Source organism: Eriocheir sinensis, chromosome 6, assembly GCF_024679095.1.
Source record: "Eriocheir sinensis breed Jianghai 21 chromosome 6, ASM2467909v1, whole genome shotgun sequence".
Taxonomy (NCBI): domain Eukaryota; kingdom Metazoa; phylum Arthropoda; class Malacostraca; order Decapoda; family Varunidae; genus Eriocheir; species Eriocheir sinensis.
In genome coordinates, this window is record NC_066514.1 from 20,927,392 (window position 1) to 20,944,469 (window position 17,078).

The 17,078-nt window shown below is 43.4% G+C and overlaps 1 protein-coding gene across 4 annotated transcripts in view; it reads right to left on the reverse strand.

Moving 5' to 3' along the window:
• Positions 1-17,078, reverse strand: part of LOC126989966 (transmembrane protein 65-like) — a 131,405-nt gene that overhangs the window by 24,068 nt on the left and 90,259 nt on the right. For 2 of the 4 annotated variants that reach the window (XM_050848561.1, XM_050848568.1), the window contains exon 2: positions 12,434-12,556. The exons of the other annotated variants lie outside the window; for them this stretch is intronic. In XM_050848561.1, the coding sequence (XP_050704518.1) occupies positions 12,434-12,556 (123 nt within the window). The remainder of the gene's footprint in view (positions 1-12,433; positions 12,557-17,078) is intronic. 4 annotated transcript variants of the gene reach the window in all.

Below are 17,078 nucleotides of genomic sequence, written 5' to 3' on the forward strand. Positions count from 1 at the left end.
AGCGATGGGCGAAATTTGTGGCTTTACTGTGTAGCAGCGATGGGCCAAATTTGTGGCTTTACCGTGTAGCAGCTACAGGCCAAATTGTGGCTTTACCGTGTACCAGTGACAGGCCAAATTTGTGGCTTTACCGTAACAGCGACAGGCCAAATTTGTGGCTTTACCGTGAAACAGCGAGCCAAATTTGTGGCTTTACCGTGTAGCGATGGGCCAAATTTGTGGCTTTACCGTGTAGCAGTGACAGGCCAAATTTGTGGCTTTACCGTGTAGCAGCGATGGGCCAAATTTGTGGCTTTACCGTGTACCAGTGACAGGCCAAATTTGTGGCTTTACCGTGTAGCAGCGATGGGCCAAATTTGTGGCTTTACCGTGTAGCAGTGATGGGCCAAATTTGTGCCATGATATAAACCCCCCAAAATAGATGATACATAAACTGATCACAAATGCTTTGATATATATTATGAAATGGTTTGTGCGAGTGATGATTTTTTCTCGTTTTTCCTGTTTAGAGGGACCATTAAGAAACATGATCCCCGCTGCTACCGGGTTAATGGTCCCTCTAAGCGAGAAAAATTAGAAAAAATCACCACTCACACAAACCATTTCAAAATGTATATCAAAGCATTTGTGATACAGTTTATGGCACAAATTTACCGTACTGAAATTTAACCAGTCTTCTAATAAGGGATGAAATTGACTTGGAATTATCAAGTACAATGACTATAATAATGGGAGACATACAGGACAACAGAGCTGATATAAAATGATTCAGATATTAATGATATGATGTATTTGCCAGCTTCATAGATGCACCCCATTTTCAAGCGCTATATTGATTGTAATAATAGAACAGGTAGTCCTCGAGGTTTGATAGGGTTCGGGATTGACAGGCCGGTCATAAATCAAATTGGTGGTAAGTCGGAATTTACATTAGAAATAAAATAAAATACATTAAAAGTCCTTTAATCTGGAAAAATTGGAAAGTTTGGTTTAGTCGGCACAACATCTGTGGTCATATGCCGGAGAGAGACAGAAGGGGAAGGAATTATAGGAGAAGGGAACAGATCCCAGGAGACAGGACACAACCCCTGATTAATACCTGGTACCCATTCACTGCTGGGTGGACAGGGGCGTAGGGTATCGGAAAAGCCACCCAAATCTTTCCACTCCGCCCAGGAATCGAACCCGGGCTCTCTCGGTTGTGAGCCGAGTGTGCTAACTTCAATCTGGAATGCAGGGGGCTTGAACTAAGCTCGGACAGTCCTCTCTCTTTGTCTGAATTTGTCCAACCTCCTCCTTTACTTAATGGTCACTCCCCATCTCAACAGTCTCTTTCTTTAGACCATTCTGCTCATCTACACTTCAGTATGGGGAACTTTACTTCTTTTATCCTTCAGACATGTTCCCTTTTTCAGCTTAGTGTGTCCTCTCAGCCCCTTTCACTCCTGCCACAACCAGGTCTCTTCTATACAATTTGTCCAACCCACCAGCAAGTTTATACAATGCTATTAACCCTTTAACTGCTAAACACTCGCAGCGAGCGGTAGCGCATTTGCTGGTGGTGCTAAACGCTCGCTGCGAGCTCCTGTCGCACTCAAATCTCCCGCGTATGAGTGTTCCAACAATATTTCTCACCCCACAGGCTTGCCAATTCAGTGGGTTCTCCACTAAATTTGGTGGAAAATCATATAAGCCTAGTGTGGAAAATCGACAGACAAGTAACTGGTGGATGTTCTTGTCCAATACAGCATCATTTTTGCATAGCTTCACCTATCACCTGACTGATTCTTTGACCAAATAGTTGTAAATATTGCAGTTGGCAATACTACCTTGCCAGCACCTCAGGAAGAGATGTCTGCAGTTGCCTCAATATGGCTGACTGTCGCGCACACACTGACGTAAGTGTTCACATTCAAAGCCCCATGAACATGCATGTACGTTCGCAGGAGAGGCATACATAACTGAATTCTATTGATCTGGGCCTCCTCTTGCCAATGGTATTTTTGGTTTTAAGCTGTGATGAATAGTTTTTGAGATACAGAGGTTAAAAGAGACCCCCACCCCACCCCACTCCACCCCATTGGGCTTCCCGAGTGCGCCTGGGGGGATAGTCACCTCCCAAGCCCGTGCAGTGAAAGGGTTAAGTCTGCCCTTCATCTCCTCCCCTCAAGTGTCATCAGATCCATTTCTTTCAATCTGTTATATACACACACAGTACCCTTCAGTTTCGCACAAGCTTCATTCTGAAGGTGCAGCGCTACACTCAAGGATCCCGAAACTCAGAGTATTGAAAACACTGAAAAAGCGCTTACCCATTTGTTCCGACCTGTGGAGGAGCTGACTTTTTGTCCCACTTTCCTCCCTTGTTATCCAAATGTATACCTTGGAAAAAGGAAGAAAATGGGAAGAAAGTACAGGTTATTTTGCAGCCACAGTTGAAGGCAGCTGCCTAATGATTGGCTGACAATTCTGAAAACATGCTTGTGATTCGGTGAGTCCGATGACATCACTGACGGCACTCACCCAATCAGCGCCCTCAGAGGCGATGTCACACTGGCCTTTTTCTCCAACCACTGAAGCTACGAACAACCATAGTTGCCTGTACTCCCAACCAGAAGCATTATTGGTTATCCATAAGCTGGTGTCACAATGGGCATTTTTCCTTCAACCAAGTTGGCGGTAGGGGCAACCAGCAACTCCAATTTTTCCGGGTGTGCATAACACACGACTAAGGTCAGTTGCCCGTATCTGCAACATAAACAAAGCAGTCACCTTGTATCGGCATGGCGCCGTCTGTGAAAGTAACGACGAAATGAAAGCTTTGTGAATCTGATGTTAATGCTGATAGTTAAATTGATAGTTTGTAGTTTCTATCACGGGCCATTAGCGCGTATCTCTTGTGAATCCCACCCCAGCACGTGTGAACATGGTCAACACGATCACCCAACTGAGGGAGTCTAGAGCTGCTGGTGTCACACTCACCCATTTTCCTCCAACCGCGCTGGCGTTAGGGGCAACCAACAACTCCAACTTTTCCGCTCATATCTACAAAGTAAGCAAAGCAGTCGCCCTGTATCGACATGGAGTCATCTGCTGAAGTAAGGACTGTCGCGGCTTGTGGTTCTGTTACCCAAGTTATGGTCGTATTATAAGACATTTCGCGGCCCAAGAACACCTATTTGACAAGGCTTTCGCAGGAGTTGTGGGGATTTCCAGTAGTAGTTTTATGACCCTGGTGGTAGGTTGACCCTTCTTCTGTACCCTGAGCCTAAAAATCACTCATTAGAACCTGGTTGATATCCCCTTTTGACCTTTAGAAATAGCTGATGTGAGAAGGGAAAGTGTCTTGTAATACCAGCCATGGACTTATTGCTGCAGTTAAATGGAAGGAAGCGGTTGTGGGCACGATTATGGCTTTAAAGAAGGGAGGAGGGGAGTGTTTACCCTGTAGGTTTCTCCAAACAGCCTGTTTATGTGGTTTTCTGGGGATAGTGTGTCTTGCATCGTTACTCCCAAATCTTTTTCTTCATGTACCACCTTTAAGTTTTCTTCTCCCATCCAGTAGGTTTTCCTCAGTCTTTTTTTACTTTTCCCCATTTCCATAACATGGCACTTGTTTGCTTTAAATACCATCTCCCATAACTGGCTCCATCTATACACTCTATCCAGGTCTTTTTGTAGTTCCTCACAGTCTTCCTCCGTCCTCACTTTTCTTACTAACTTTGCATCATCTATAAAAAGGCTCATATAACTTTTAATACCTTTTGGCATTTCATTTATATATATATATTATGAACATTATTGGTTCCAGAACTGAGCCTTGAGGAACTCCACTCTCTACTCTCCTCCAATTTGATTTCTCTTCTCTAATCACGTTTCTCATTTCTCTTCCCGTTAAGTAATCCTTCATCCACTCGATAACCTTTCCACCCATTCCTCCACACTGCTGTAGTTTCCAGATTAACCTTTTGTGCAGAACCTTGTCTAAAGCTTTTTTCAAATCGAGATATACACAATCAGCCCATCCTTCTCTCTCTTGCCCCACGTTTATTGCTCTTGAGTAGAAACATAGTAAGTTAGTGACACGATTTCCCTTTTCTAAATCCAAACTGTCCTTTATTTATCATGTTTTCCTTTTCTAAATGTTCAACCCATCGTTTTTTATTATACTTTCACAAATCTTGCACATTACACTTGTCAAAGAGACTGGTCTATAATTTAATGGTTCAGTTTTATCTCCATTTTTATAAATTGGTACAATGTTCGCTCTCTTCCATTCTAAGGGCAATCACTTTTCCTGTATTTGTAGAGCATGTTATTACAGTACTGTCTCCAAGTTTTGCGATAAATAGGTCGACGTTGTGGGTCACAAACGTTGAAATCGCAAACTTTGAACCAATATTCTTTTGGGGAAAACTGAAAACCATCAACATCTTGCGCTTGTCCACACATCCGGGTGGCCAAGCGCATGTGTGTGGACAGCCCTGGCCACACGCTGGGCCCGAACAGCTGGCGGGCGGCTGATGGTGATGATGAATGTCGACAGCGTGGCCTTTGCATTGGGGCCCTGAACAGTGTTTTTGTCGGGGCCCGTGTGTGTGTGTGTGTGTGTGTGTGTGTGTGTGTGTGTGTGTGTGTGTGTATTTACCTAGTTGTAATTTTACAGGGCCTGGGCTTACGCTCGTGTGGTCCCGTCTCCGTATCTATAATTATCCAACTTTTCCTTGAAGCTTTGCACACTCTTCACCGATATTATTTCTTCACGTGTGTGTGTGGCTGTGTGTGTGTGTGTGTGGCTGTGTTTGTGTGGGTTTGGGCTTCTCAATTTGCTGATTCTTGTTTTCCACATGCTACGCGGGACCCCTTTCTTTTCTTCCATCTCTTTTTTTAAAAAAAGAAGAGACGGAAGAAAGAAAAGAGGTCCCGCGCAACATGTGGAAAGTGAGAATTGGCAAATTGAGAAGCCTGGGCCCACGATGGGCACAGCCACACACACACTCAGGCACCAGTGAAATTGCCGTTTGGGTGGCACCGATGCGGGGGCCACGCCGCTGACACTCATCACCACCATCACCATCATCAGCCACCCGTCAGCTGCTTGGGCCCAGCGCGCGGCCGGGGCTGCTCACACACATGCGCCTGGCTGCCTGGATCCCACTCACCGTGCTTCCCGCGGCCAATGGAAAGGCCCAGGGGCTGGGTAGGAGCGAGAATGGGAGTCAAGCACCACAACAAGGTGTGAAAAAACCCAGTCTTAGCAGCCTTTCCCTTTTCCTTTCGGAGACTGTACTGTATGTCATTATAATGTCATCAAGTGGCTCCAATAATTCGTTTCTATACTCTTTCAGCATTTGTCCCAAGATTTCATCCGGTCCCACGGCTTTCCTTCCCTCTAAGGTTTTCATCAGCTGTATCAGTTCCCCTTCCTCAACCTTTACAGGATTCAGTTTCCCTTCATTGCAATTTTCAAAACCCAAGTCAAAGTCAGTTTCTTTCGTAAACACTTTATGAAATTTTTTTTTTTAATATTTCTGCAATTTCTTTGTCCTTTTCGTAGAATATAAATTTTTTTCTTTTAGCCTCTCCACTCCTTCATTTCTTTTTAACTTCCCACTTACAAATTTATAAAAAAAAATTGGTGTTCCTTTACATCTAAAAACTATTCTTCTTTCAAATTTGGCTTCTTCCTCGTGTCCTTATTTTCACGTAATCATTTCTTGCTTTTTTATATTTCTCTATTGTTCTTATTTGGTCTTTTCTTTAAATTCCTCCTTGCCTTATTGATATTTCTTCTTACTGTCCCACACCTCCATCCAATCCATGTTTTCTCTCCTATAGTTTTTACAGTGTAGAATGGAACATGTATCTCTATTCCTCTGTTGTAAATACTCATAAAAAGTCATATTTCTCTTGAATATCAGTACTCCTCTTCACATTAGTCCAGTCTACCCCACCAAAGAAAGTCTTGAATCCAATGTAATCTTCCTTAGCGTAGTTTTTCCTTTTTTCCTTATAAGCCTCTTCTCGATACTCACATCCTTCCAAAGTTTTCATCTCCAATAGTTCATGGTCGCTCTTTCCTAAGGGGCACTCATGACTGACTCGTTCATCCAACTCCACGTTTTTTGTGAAAATTAGGTCAAGTCTTGATGGTTCGTCATCCCCTCTCAGCCTTGTTTCTCCTTGCACCCACTGCGTCACCAGGTTATCTGTTACCAGCTTCAGTAGTTTCCTTCCCCAAGTATTGTCACCAACCTCCGTTTCATAATCTTCCCATTTCACTTTGCAATTGAAGTCTGTTAATATTACTTTTTATTATTTTTTTATTTTGTCTGTCAGTCCCCGCCCGTACTGTATCTTCCAGCATAGTGTTATATCTTACTTCATTCCAACTTTTGGTTTTAGGGAGACAAAGGCTGTTATTATGTTATTCTTCTCTCCACCTTTTACCAGTACCTGTACGGCCATCACCTCCACACTGTCCTTTCCATATCTCACTTCAGTCACTCTCAAGTTTTGTTTGGTCATTATCATCACTCCTCCTCCCTTCCCTTCCTTCCTATCTTTCCTCCAAATGTTGTACTTGCTCTTTCCCTCCAGCACAAGTTCCAGTTCTTTCACAACCTCTGTTTCAACTATACATGTAATATCTGGGTCACTCTCCCTTGAATAATAAGTTAGTTCAATTTTCTTTGACGCAAGACCATCTATGTTTGTGTACGCAATCTTTACACCTTTCTTCCCGTCTCCCTTTCTTTCCCCTCCTTCTATCAACACCTTACTCCCTCTCTTCGCCTCCTATCCACCACTTCATCAATTTTTCATTCTTCATTCTCCTTTTCTTCTGATCTTACATCATTTCTTTTTTTTGCTTCATTTATCCTTTCCTTTACTTTCATTCTTTCATCCTGTGACATGTTTCTCCTCACATATATTTGCTTATATTCTTCAGAGTTGTTTAGTTTCCATGACCTATTTAGCATGATTTCCATTGTCATTTGGGACCTTGGCTAAATCTCTGATGGTCTGTTTTTTCCTTCCTCGTCTCTTCCTAATCTATTTATTTCATCTACTTCTTCCTCAAACTTTTCCTCTTCTTCAGTATTCAGATTTCTCAATATATGTGTGTGTGTGTGTGTATTTACCTGGTTGTGACATATGGGAAAAGAGCTACACTCGCGCTGTCCCGTCTCCATATCCTCTCTTATCCAACTTTTCCTTAAAATCATGAATGTTTCTTGCACAAACCACCTCCTCCTCCAGCCTATTCCACAGCTCAATGCTTCTGTTTGGGAAGCTAAACTTTTTCACATCTCGCCTACACGTGGTCGCCCTCAACTTCTTTCCATGTCCTCTCGTTTCTCCCTCGCTCCACACACACAGGTCCTCTCTGTCCAAATGCTCCACTCTGCTCGCCACCCTGTACACCGCTATCTATACTCTTTCCAGCTTTCTTATATTCTTCTTTTCATGAGGAGACCAGACAAATCTGTCACCCTTGAGTAATAACACAACAAGTTGGTGACACAAGATCTCCCTCTCCTGAATCCAAACTGGCAATCCGAGATAATTCTCTCCCTTTCTAAAAAATCCGACCACCTGTTTTTAACCAGCCTCTCACATATCTTAGCAACCACACTAGTGAGTGATACCTGTCTGTAATTTAATGGGTCCTCTCTCTTTCCTCCTTTATATATTGGTACTATGTTTGCTCTCTTCCAATCCTGTGGTACCCTTCCTTCACTCAGGGAGGCACTCATTATGGAGTGCAGTTTCTCTGCAAGTTGCTCACTACATTCTTTCAGGGTCCACCCTGATACTCCATCCGGCCCCGTCGCCTTTCTTACATCCAGCTTGTTCAAGCTTTCCTTGACCTCCTGCAACGTTAACTGTATCTCCTGCATAACCCTTCCTCTTTCCTGGCCCGGTGGTTGTACAAATTCGTCTTCCTGTGTGAAAACTATGAAAGCTGTTGTTCATCACTTCTGCCATCTCTGCTGTAGTTCCATCCATTTTCAGTTTATCAATTGTTTCTCTATTCTTTAATTTGCCGTTCACATGTCTATAGAATAATTTAGGTTGGTCTTTGCACTTGTCTGTTATATCTTTTTCATATTTCCGTTTTTCTTCTCTTCTTATCTTTGTACAGGTAACTCTTGATTTACGCGAGTATTGTGTCCTTGAAGAGGTCGCGTAAATCAAAAACAATGTAAATCAAACAAGAGGTAGGTTTCTATCAAAAAATAAATATTCACTTCATACAAGATGGCGCCACTATAAACACTCGCCTGCGCCATAACGGGCTGGGCCGACCATCAGGCCCCACCGGGAAGAAGCCTACCGGCGCAATAGGCCACAACGCAAAAAAAAATTAAATAAATAAAATAAAAAATTCAGTAGAGAGAGAGAGAGAGAGAGAGAATATCCATATCACCGAGATATCCACTCAGGCACTCAGTCTCAGCCTCACTCGTGTGAGGAAGAAATGAGGGACACCATGAGCGACTGGCAAGTATTGGTACCGGTACCAAGCAGTCTGGTACCAGTACCGTACCATATAGCTGGTACCGTTAGTACCGGTACTGTTACCAGTACCTGCCCACCCCTATTGTTGAGTAGCGTGGCAGCGTGGGTACTGTATTGTTGTTCAAGTGGTGCGCGGGAAGAACTGAGCTCAGCTGTGTGGCCGCGGCGCCGTGTGAGTCCAGTTGCGTGAGACATCTGGTGGCCACTCCATAAAATATCGCGGATAAGTGAAAAAACGTGTAAATTAAACATTTATTTGGATTTTGGACCCTGCGTTATTTAAAAAACATGGAAACCAGACTCACGTAAATCGAGAGTTACCTGTATATTCATTCCTTGCTTGTTTGAAATTGTTCCACGCATTGATTCTTCCTCATCTCCTCCATCCCTTCCAGGCTTCCTCCTTTCTCTTTCTAGCTGCCTCACATCTTTTGTTAAACCACTCCTTTTTACCAACATCCCTTTTGGTTACCTCAGGGACATATCTATTCTTGGCTTCTTTGTACCGTTTTAAAAACTCCTCCCACTTGTCTTGTGTACTCCTGGCTTTGTACAGCCCACTCCAATTTACATGTTCAAAAATAAGTTCTCATGCTAACAGAGTCTGCCTTACAATAGTTACTTCTCCCTATTTTGTGATCCTATTTTCGGTCAATCGTTCTCTTTTCTGTTACTTCAAATTCCACAACCGCATGGTCACTCTTTGCTATTGGACAATCTACTTTAAGATTTTCTGTTACTTGCGGCTCCTTGCTAAATACCAGGTCTAGTCTTGATGCCTCGCCTTCTTTCCCGAATCTGGTGTTCCTTAATCCATTGCGTCAGCACATGTTCCATTGCCAGTTGCAGGAGTCTTCCTCCCCACGACTCTTCTGTTCCCTGCGTCTGCCAATCCTCCCATTCTACCTCCTTGCAATTAAAATCATCCATTATAATTATTCTCTCACCCTCTCTCAACATTCCATCCTGGCAACTCACTGTGTCTTGTATCATTACTTCATATTCTCGGGCCTTCCATGCATTGGTTCTTGGCGGCACATACCCTACTACATACTGCCTCCTTCTTCCTTCAGCACCCACAGTTTCCACTTTCAATACCTCTGCCAAGCCTTCACCCTCAATCACCTCCTCCACCCTAATGCCTTTCCTTACCATCAGCATCACACCTCCCTGTTTTCTCTTTCCGGCTCTCCTCTATATATTGTCTGCACCTTCTCCAATCCCCACCACCTCAACTGAGTCACAACTTGCTTTCTGTCAGCCCCACAATATCAGGTTCTTTGGTTGATATTGTTAGACACTTTCACGTCTCACATCAGCTATTTCTAAAGGTCAAATAGTGGGTCAGTCGGGTTCTAATGAGTGTCTCTTCAGGTTCATGTTACAGAAGAAGGGTCAAAGTACCACCAGGGTTATACAACTACTCCTGGAAATGCCCACAACTCCTGCGAAAGCCTTGTCAAATATGTGTTCTTGGGCACCGAAATGTCTTAAAATACGACTCTTTGTCTCTCAAATAGCCGTTAAACTCTATCCACGATGACACTAGTCCATTGATATTCGTATAAGAAAATTTCCATCCTTCCTCCTTTCCTGTTAGATTTTTTCTCTCCTTCCTCTCGTCAACATGAACCACTTCCTCACTTTCATATCCGTTACCCTCCAAAAATACTCCTTCTTCTCTTCTCATTTAAATCATGAACCTCACCTCTGAGTTCATTCAACTTGTCTCTCTCTTGTTCATTCAGATCTTTCCTCAGCCACGTCATTTTGGTGTCTTCTCCCGCTAGCATCCAAGCTCCTGCCAGGGCCTCTTCTGCTTCGCTCTGTGCCTTAAATCGTATCCTAATTGGTCTATCTCTTTCGCCAATGTATTTTCCAATCCTATGACAGTCATCTATTTCTTTCACCAGGTCACTTCCCTCTTCTTGTACCCTCTGTATGATCTTCCTCGCTACATCCTTCAAGCTGTTTTCCCCCACAGGTTTGCTTGGGGTCTTCTCCTCCTTGACCCCGAACACAATGACACTTCTTTTTCTCCACCGTGCTTCTTACCAGCGCCTCATTTTCTTTGATAACCTTCACCACCTTCTCAGCCATCCTCTCCTCCACAATCTCCTCAAAGTTCTGTACATTTCCACTTTGCACCATCTCTCCACCATTGTCAACTTTCTGTTCCAAAGTCGTAACTCTTTGCTCCACTTCCACTTTTTCATCCCTTCGCTTCTCCTTCCACTTATTCCGCTCCTTATTCGTCTTTTCCACCGAATCCACGCTTTCCTTTATCCCCTCGGAGCATTTTATCAGCTGAATCTTAAGCTCCCCCACTTCTGCTTCTAAATCACTTATCCTTCTCTTGTCGTCCTCTCTCTCCCTTCTCAACTCACTCACCATCTTCATCAACACTTCAAAATCATTCTCCAACCCTTTCACTCTTCTCTGCAATAATCTATTTTGTAACTCACTCTTCTTTTCCTCGAAAGTTGGAAAGTTTTGTTTAGTCGGCGCAACATCTGTGGTCATGTGCCGGAGAGAGACAGAAGGGGAAGGAATTATAGGAGAAGGGAACAGACCCCAGGAGATGGGACACAACCCCCGATTAATACCTGGTACCCATTCACTGCTGGGTGGACAGGGGCTGTAAGAACTGTTGAGGGAATACTGTGGTACCAAATAGCAAGGGACAGAGGACAGCAGATATAGGACATGAAGATCACCAAAAGGTTCATGTACCTTGCTGGGACACTGCCTAACAATGGTGGGCCTTGCCTGGAAGTCACTCGACGGATTAATCTGGCTCACTTTTTTTGTGTGTGTGGTTTTTTTTAGGCTGATCGACTGCCTGGTTTGGACAACCCCCTCCACCCACAGCAGACTGCATGGCACACAAGACAACCGAACCCACCGCTGTTTGTATGCGTGATAACACTGGTCAAGCAACCTCCAAAGAAAGGTGGCGTCACCGTTGCCAGACTGTCGTACTCAGAGCATAGTATTTACCTGTTTCTGACGCCTAACTATTGCCAAGAAACATCAGAATCTAACTCTTTTAACGATAACTATAAATTAGTTTCGTTATTGGAACCCAGAAGACAGTTTGGAGGTAGGAAGTCGGGAAATATAATTGGCTGAGTACGACAATCTGGCAATGTTGGGCGGCGTTGTGAGTTTTATTAGTATAACAGGGTAGGCGGTGGCTGAGTGGTAGTGTGCTGGGCCCACATTCACCGCGTGATGGACGACGCGAGTTGGAATCCCCACGCTACCACCTGGGATTTTTCAGTCACCGCCGAGTGGCTTAAAACTACCCACATGCTGTCCTGAAGACCACCCATCAACCCGGACTCTAGAGGAAACCGTCCAAGTGAATCAAGAACGAGTTCCGGGGGGCAGCATGAGCCAAGAGAAGATGGCGCCACTATAAACACTTGCCTGCGCCATGACGGGCTGGGGCCGAACACCATCCAGGCCCCTCAAGCAAGCCTACCGACGCTATAGGCGTAGACGTAAAGAAAAAAATCATGTTGGTACAGTTTTTGGTGAGGAAAATAGGTGCAAAGAGAAGTATAATAAGCACAAAACGTAGGTATATCAGCAGCCCAATAACCAGTTAGAGTTATTCCCATGGATTCTTCTGTTCAGCTATCAAGCATTTCTGCTATCACGTGGCTTCACAACCAGGTAGGTGCAATAGCATGGGGATAGGTGTATTTGATAAACATTTTATTTTTCGATGCAAATTTTAACTTATGGCCTATTCAACTTATGGCCTGCCTGTTGCAACCAAACCCTGCCATAACTCAAGGACTATCTGTAGTTAGTAAAAAAATATCTTCATACATATGCATTAGAGTATTAATTGGAGGCACTTTAATACCTCCCCAAGAAATATACCTCCAGAACTTACCAGCCTTCTTCCTCAACCATTCTTCTGGGATAGCACAATAGGTGCCTGTTGGGTCTGGCTGAGGGGAGTACAAGGATGTGGGGCGACCAAACCGAGACCTCCAACGCCAGGATGCAAGCTTTTCTGTGGACAGATTGTACAAACCTTAGTTCACTAAGAAAGTCATAAGTATGCTTCAACATTATGCAGGACTGCAACAATGAAAGGGAGCCCAGATTAACAGAAAAGGGGTACCAAGGGAAAATAACATGACATAAATGGCAAAAATCCCCCGTTCATATTTTAACCCGGTAGCAGCGACGGGCCAAATTTGTGGCTTTACCGTATAGCAGCAACAGGCCAAATTTGTGCCATGATAAAAATATAAAAATAGATGATACATAAACTGATCACAAATGTTTTGATATATATTATGGAATGGTTTGTGTGAGGGGTGATTTTTTCTCATTTTTCTCGCTTGGAGGGACCATTAAGAAACATGATCCCCGCTGCTACCGGGTTAATGCAACTTTGAGCACACAGAACCAGATTCACTAACACCTAACAGATACAAACCTCTTGATTGTTAACCAACATGGTGCCATTACAATATTCTTGACTGCAATTCAATAATATTTTGCAAGTCCAGATTTACATTTCACAACACTGTTTCACACTCCCACTGACAGATGGCAATGGTATGTTGTTCTCTTCCTTTTCCTATTGTGGTTAACGCATCTTCTTCAGGCAATAACGTCTGTTGGGTCTGTACGTGTATACCGTATTTGACAGCTTATAAGATGCACCACCCAATTTCAGCAGACATTTGAAAAAAAATATAATAAACGGGTTTGAGCCACGAGCGTCAGGTGGAGATTTTTTGCCCGACATTCATAACCCTCCCCTGTATCAATCAATCAATCAATGGAGGCATACGCCGGGGGGCGCTTCGCCTCGCCCACCCTACGACGCCAAGCCCAGGGGTCCCTCCGGGCGAGTCTCCATGCAGGCCCCCTTCCCAACCCGAGTACCTCCCGGCAGGATCTATCGACTTGCTCAAGCCACGAACTCCGTGGGCGTCCCCTTGGCCTCCTCCACTCAGGACTGTCTCTTACAGAGACAGCCCAATGAGCAGGATCAGCTTCCGGAAAACGTGCCCGTATAGCCGGAGTTGGTGTTGATGGACTATGCAGGTAATATATGTTGAATCAGTCTCACGGAGTAGTCGCCAGTTTGACACAAAGTCATTCCAGCGATATCCCATGATTCTGCGTAGACACTTAATACTAAAGACATCAATCCGCCTCTCCAAGTCTCCATTTAGTGTCCATGTCTCACAACCATAAAGTAAGACAGGGAGCACAAGGGACTTAAAGATCCAGATCTTTGTCCTTCTGCACAGGTATCGACAACGCCATATACTCATGTTGAGTGAGTCCATAACACCGTGGGCCAGACCAATCCATCGTAAGACTTCCTGGCCAGACTCACCGTTGTTATGAACTATGCTCCCAAGATACCTGAAACTTCCCGAGATCTCAACATCCTCGCCACACACGTGAACAGACTGTACTGTGTCATCCAGCATTTCATCCCCTCAATCAGGTCATTATTAAAGTTTCACATGTATTCAGATCCTTCTCAAATCCCAACACTTTACATTTAAAACCCTTAACATTTGCTGGGACCTGCCAGAATTGGTCCTTTTTATTGACTCAAGGGTACTGCTTTGAGATGTAAACAAACATGGCGGAGACAGCGACATTCAGAGGGGTAACGGGTATAAAGTTTGTGCATCATATTTCTTTACTATTATTATTATTCATAAGTCTAGCTGTTGTAATATTCTAGTACATTTTTAAAACATAAGGAAGTGTGCTGAGTGGTTAGAGTGCTGGCCCTGCATTCCGCCGCGCTATTCATGATGTGGGTTCGAATCCTCCGCTAACCATCTGGGATTTTTCAGTCACCGTCCAGTGGCCTAAAACTACCCACATGCTGTCCTGAAGACCACCCATCAACCCAGACTCTAGAAGAAACTGTGCAGCACAAGTGAAATCAAGAATGAGCTCCGGGACGCAGCATGAGCCAATAATAATGGCGCCACTATAACAATTGTCTGCGCCATGATGGGTTTGGGCCAACCATCAGGCCCCAATGTAATAGCCCACTGGTGCTATTGGCCACATGTAAAAAAAAAAAAAAATGTTAAAAGATAAGCATAAAATGGAGAAACAGGCACTTGTAAATATCGAATGATAACCTATCTTATCAATATCTCGTCAATATTATCCATATATAGTTAAGCAGTTTTATGAAGAAGGTCTCCCTTACCTCAATGATCCCTGTCTACTAAGGAAACGTAGCGTGTCTTGTGTGTGTTGTCAGGTTTGGTGTACAACCGTCCACTAGTTTGTTTAGGTACAGGCATTAAGTCACTTAATTTACTTACTGACTGGTGTCATTTTATATGAAATAGTGGTAAGTACTTCTTCTGTTATATACACTGTTACTTTAGACAAGTCTCATCCTGGAAACTATCGACCAATTAGCCTGACATCTATTGTTTGTAAGTTAATGGAGACTATCATTCGCGACAATATGGTGAAATTCTTCGAAGAAAATAATATGATAAATAATTCGCAACATGGCTTCCGTAGTAAACGTTCGTGTTTGACTAACTTACTTGATTTTTTTCACTATATTTTTGAGGTGTTCGATGAAAGCAGATCAGTAGATATCATATATCTGGATTTTCAAAAGGCATTTGATAAGGTCCCCCACCAACGATTGCTCAGCAAACTACTGGCGCACGGTATCTCGGGTAACATTCACAATTGGCTTGCGGACTGGCTCACTGAGCGGAAACAGAGAGTAGTTCTAAACGGTGTTACATCTAACTGGCTCGATGTCAAAAGTGGCGTACCTCAAGGATCAGTGCTTGGCCCCATGCTCTTCTTAATTTATGTTAATGATATCGATGATGGGCTCATTTGCAAAGTATCAAAATTTGCTGATGACACAAAAATTGCTAGTAAAGTAACTGCGATACTGGACGAAGAAGCTTTACAATCAGATATAGATCGACTTGCACATTGGGCCAATCAATGGCAAATGAAATTTAACGTTGAGAAATGTAAAGTGTTGCACATCGGAAAAAATAACAATCGCGTTGATGCGTAATGAATGGCCAACAACTTTCTGCAGTAAGTAAAGAAAAGGATCTTGGAATCACTATATCAAGCGATTTAAAGCCCGGTCAGCATTGTTCAGAGGTAGTTAAAACTGCAAACAAATTGGTTGGCTTCATCGGACGAGTCTTTAATAATAAATCGGAAAAAGTAATATTAAAACTGTATAATTCGTTGGTTCGACCCCGTCTAGAGTACTGTGTACAGTTTTGGTCCCCCTACTACAGAAAAGACATAGAAAAGTTGGAACGGGTCCAGCGAAGAGTAACAAAGATGATTCCTAGGTTGAGAAATTTGTCATATGAACAAAGGCTTAAAGAAGTAAATTTATTCAGCCTATCAAAACGAAGAATGCGAGGCGATCTAATAGAAGTGTTTAAAATGTTTAAAGGATTCAGTGATATTAATGCGGAAGATTACTTTACAATTGATCGATCAAATAGAACAAGAAGAAATCACAATTTGAAGATAAGTGGTAAAAGATTCTCGTCGCACGAAGCTAAACACTTCTTCTTCAATCGAGTTGTTAATGTTTGGAACTCTCTACCTTGTGATGTCGTTGATAGTACAACAGTTACGGCCTTCAAGAATAGATTAGACAAGTGTTTTGAATCCAACCAGCAACTAAGATATTACTCATTGTCGTAATAACGTTAAGTTCTTTCGAATACTGGTGTCCTTGTCCGCTTTTACTGCCCGGTTAGTGGTAGCAGTAATGGTAGTTCTTTCCTCTTTCCTACATAAATTCCATGCAGTTTTTCCATGCTGCATGGTTCTTTTTCCTTTCCTGCCAGCTTTGGCTGGAGGGATGGGGGGGGTGGGGAGGAGCCTTCGCCTTTGCTGTCCTTCATCTTCCACCTTTGATTAGATAGTTAGTGTAGCTTGTCACAAACAACCTCGTAAGGACCAGCAGGTCTGCTGTTGTTTGTTCTTCCTTTGTGTTCCTTTGTGTTGTTGCTGTAAAAGCGATCACCACCTTGTTTACGCTTGTGTAGAGGTTTGCAGTTTAATTTAAGTGCCTTTGCTGCACTAAAACTTCACTAGCCAGTGACCCAAAGCTGAACCTTGACCTTATAAGACGCACGCTGATTTTCAGAGACATTTGGAAAAAAAAGTATGTCTCATAAGTCGTCAAATACGGTAATTCCTTGATACGTAAATGATACGTGAGAAGAGGAAAGTTGGAAAGTTTTGTTTAGTCGGCGCAACATCTGTCATCACATGCTGGAGAGAGACAGAAGGGGAAGGAATTATAGAAGGGAACAGACCCCAGGAGACGGGACACAACCCCCGATTAATACCTGGTACCCATTCACTGCTGGGTGGACAGGGGTGTAGGGTATCGGAAAAGCCGCCCAAATTTTTCCACTCCGCCTGGGAATCGAACCCGGGCTCTTTCAATTGTGAGCCGAAAGTGAAACCTAAATGGGTGTCTCCTGAACATATTTCATATCCAGCTTTCGGAGGCACTAAGG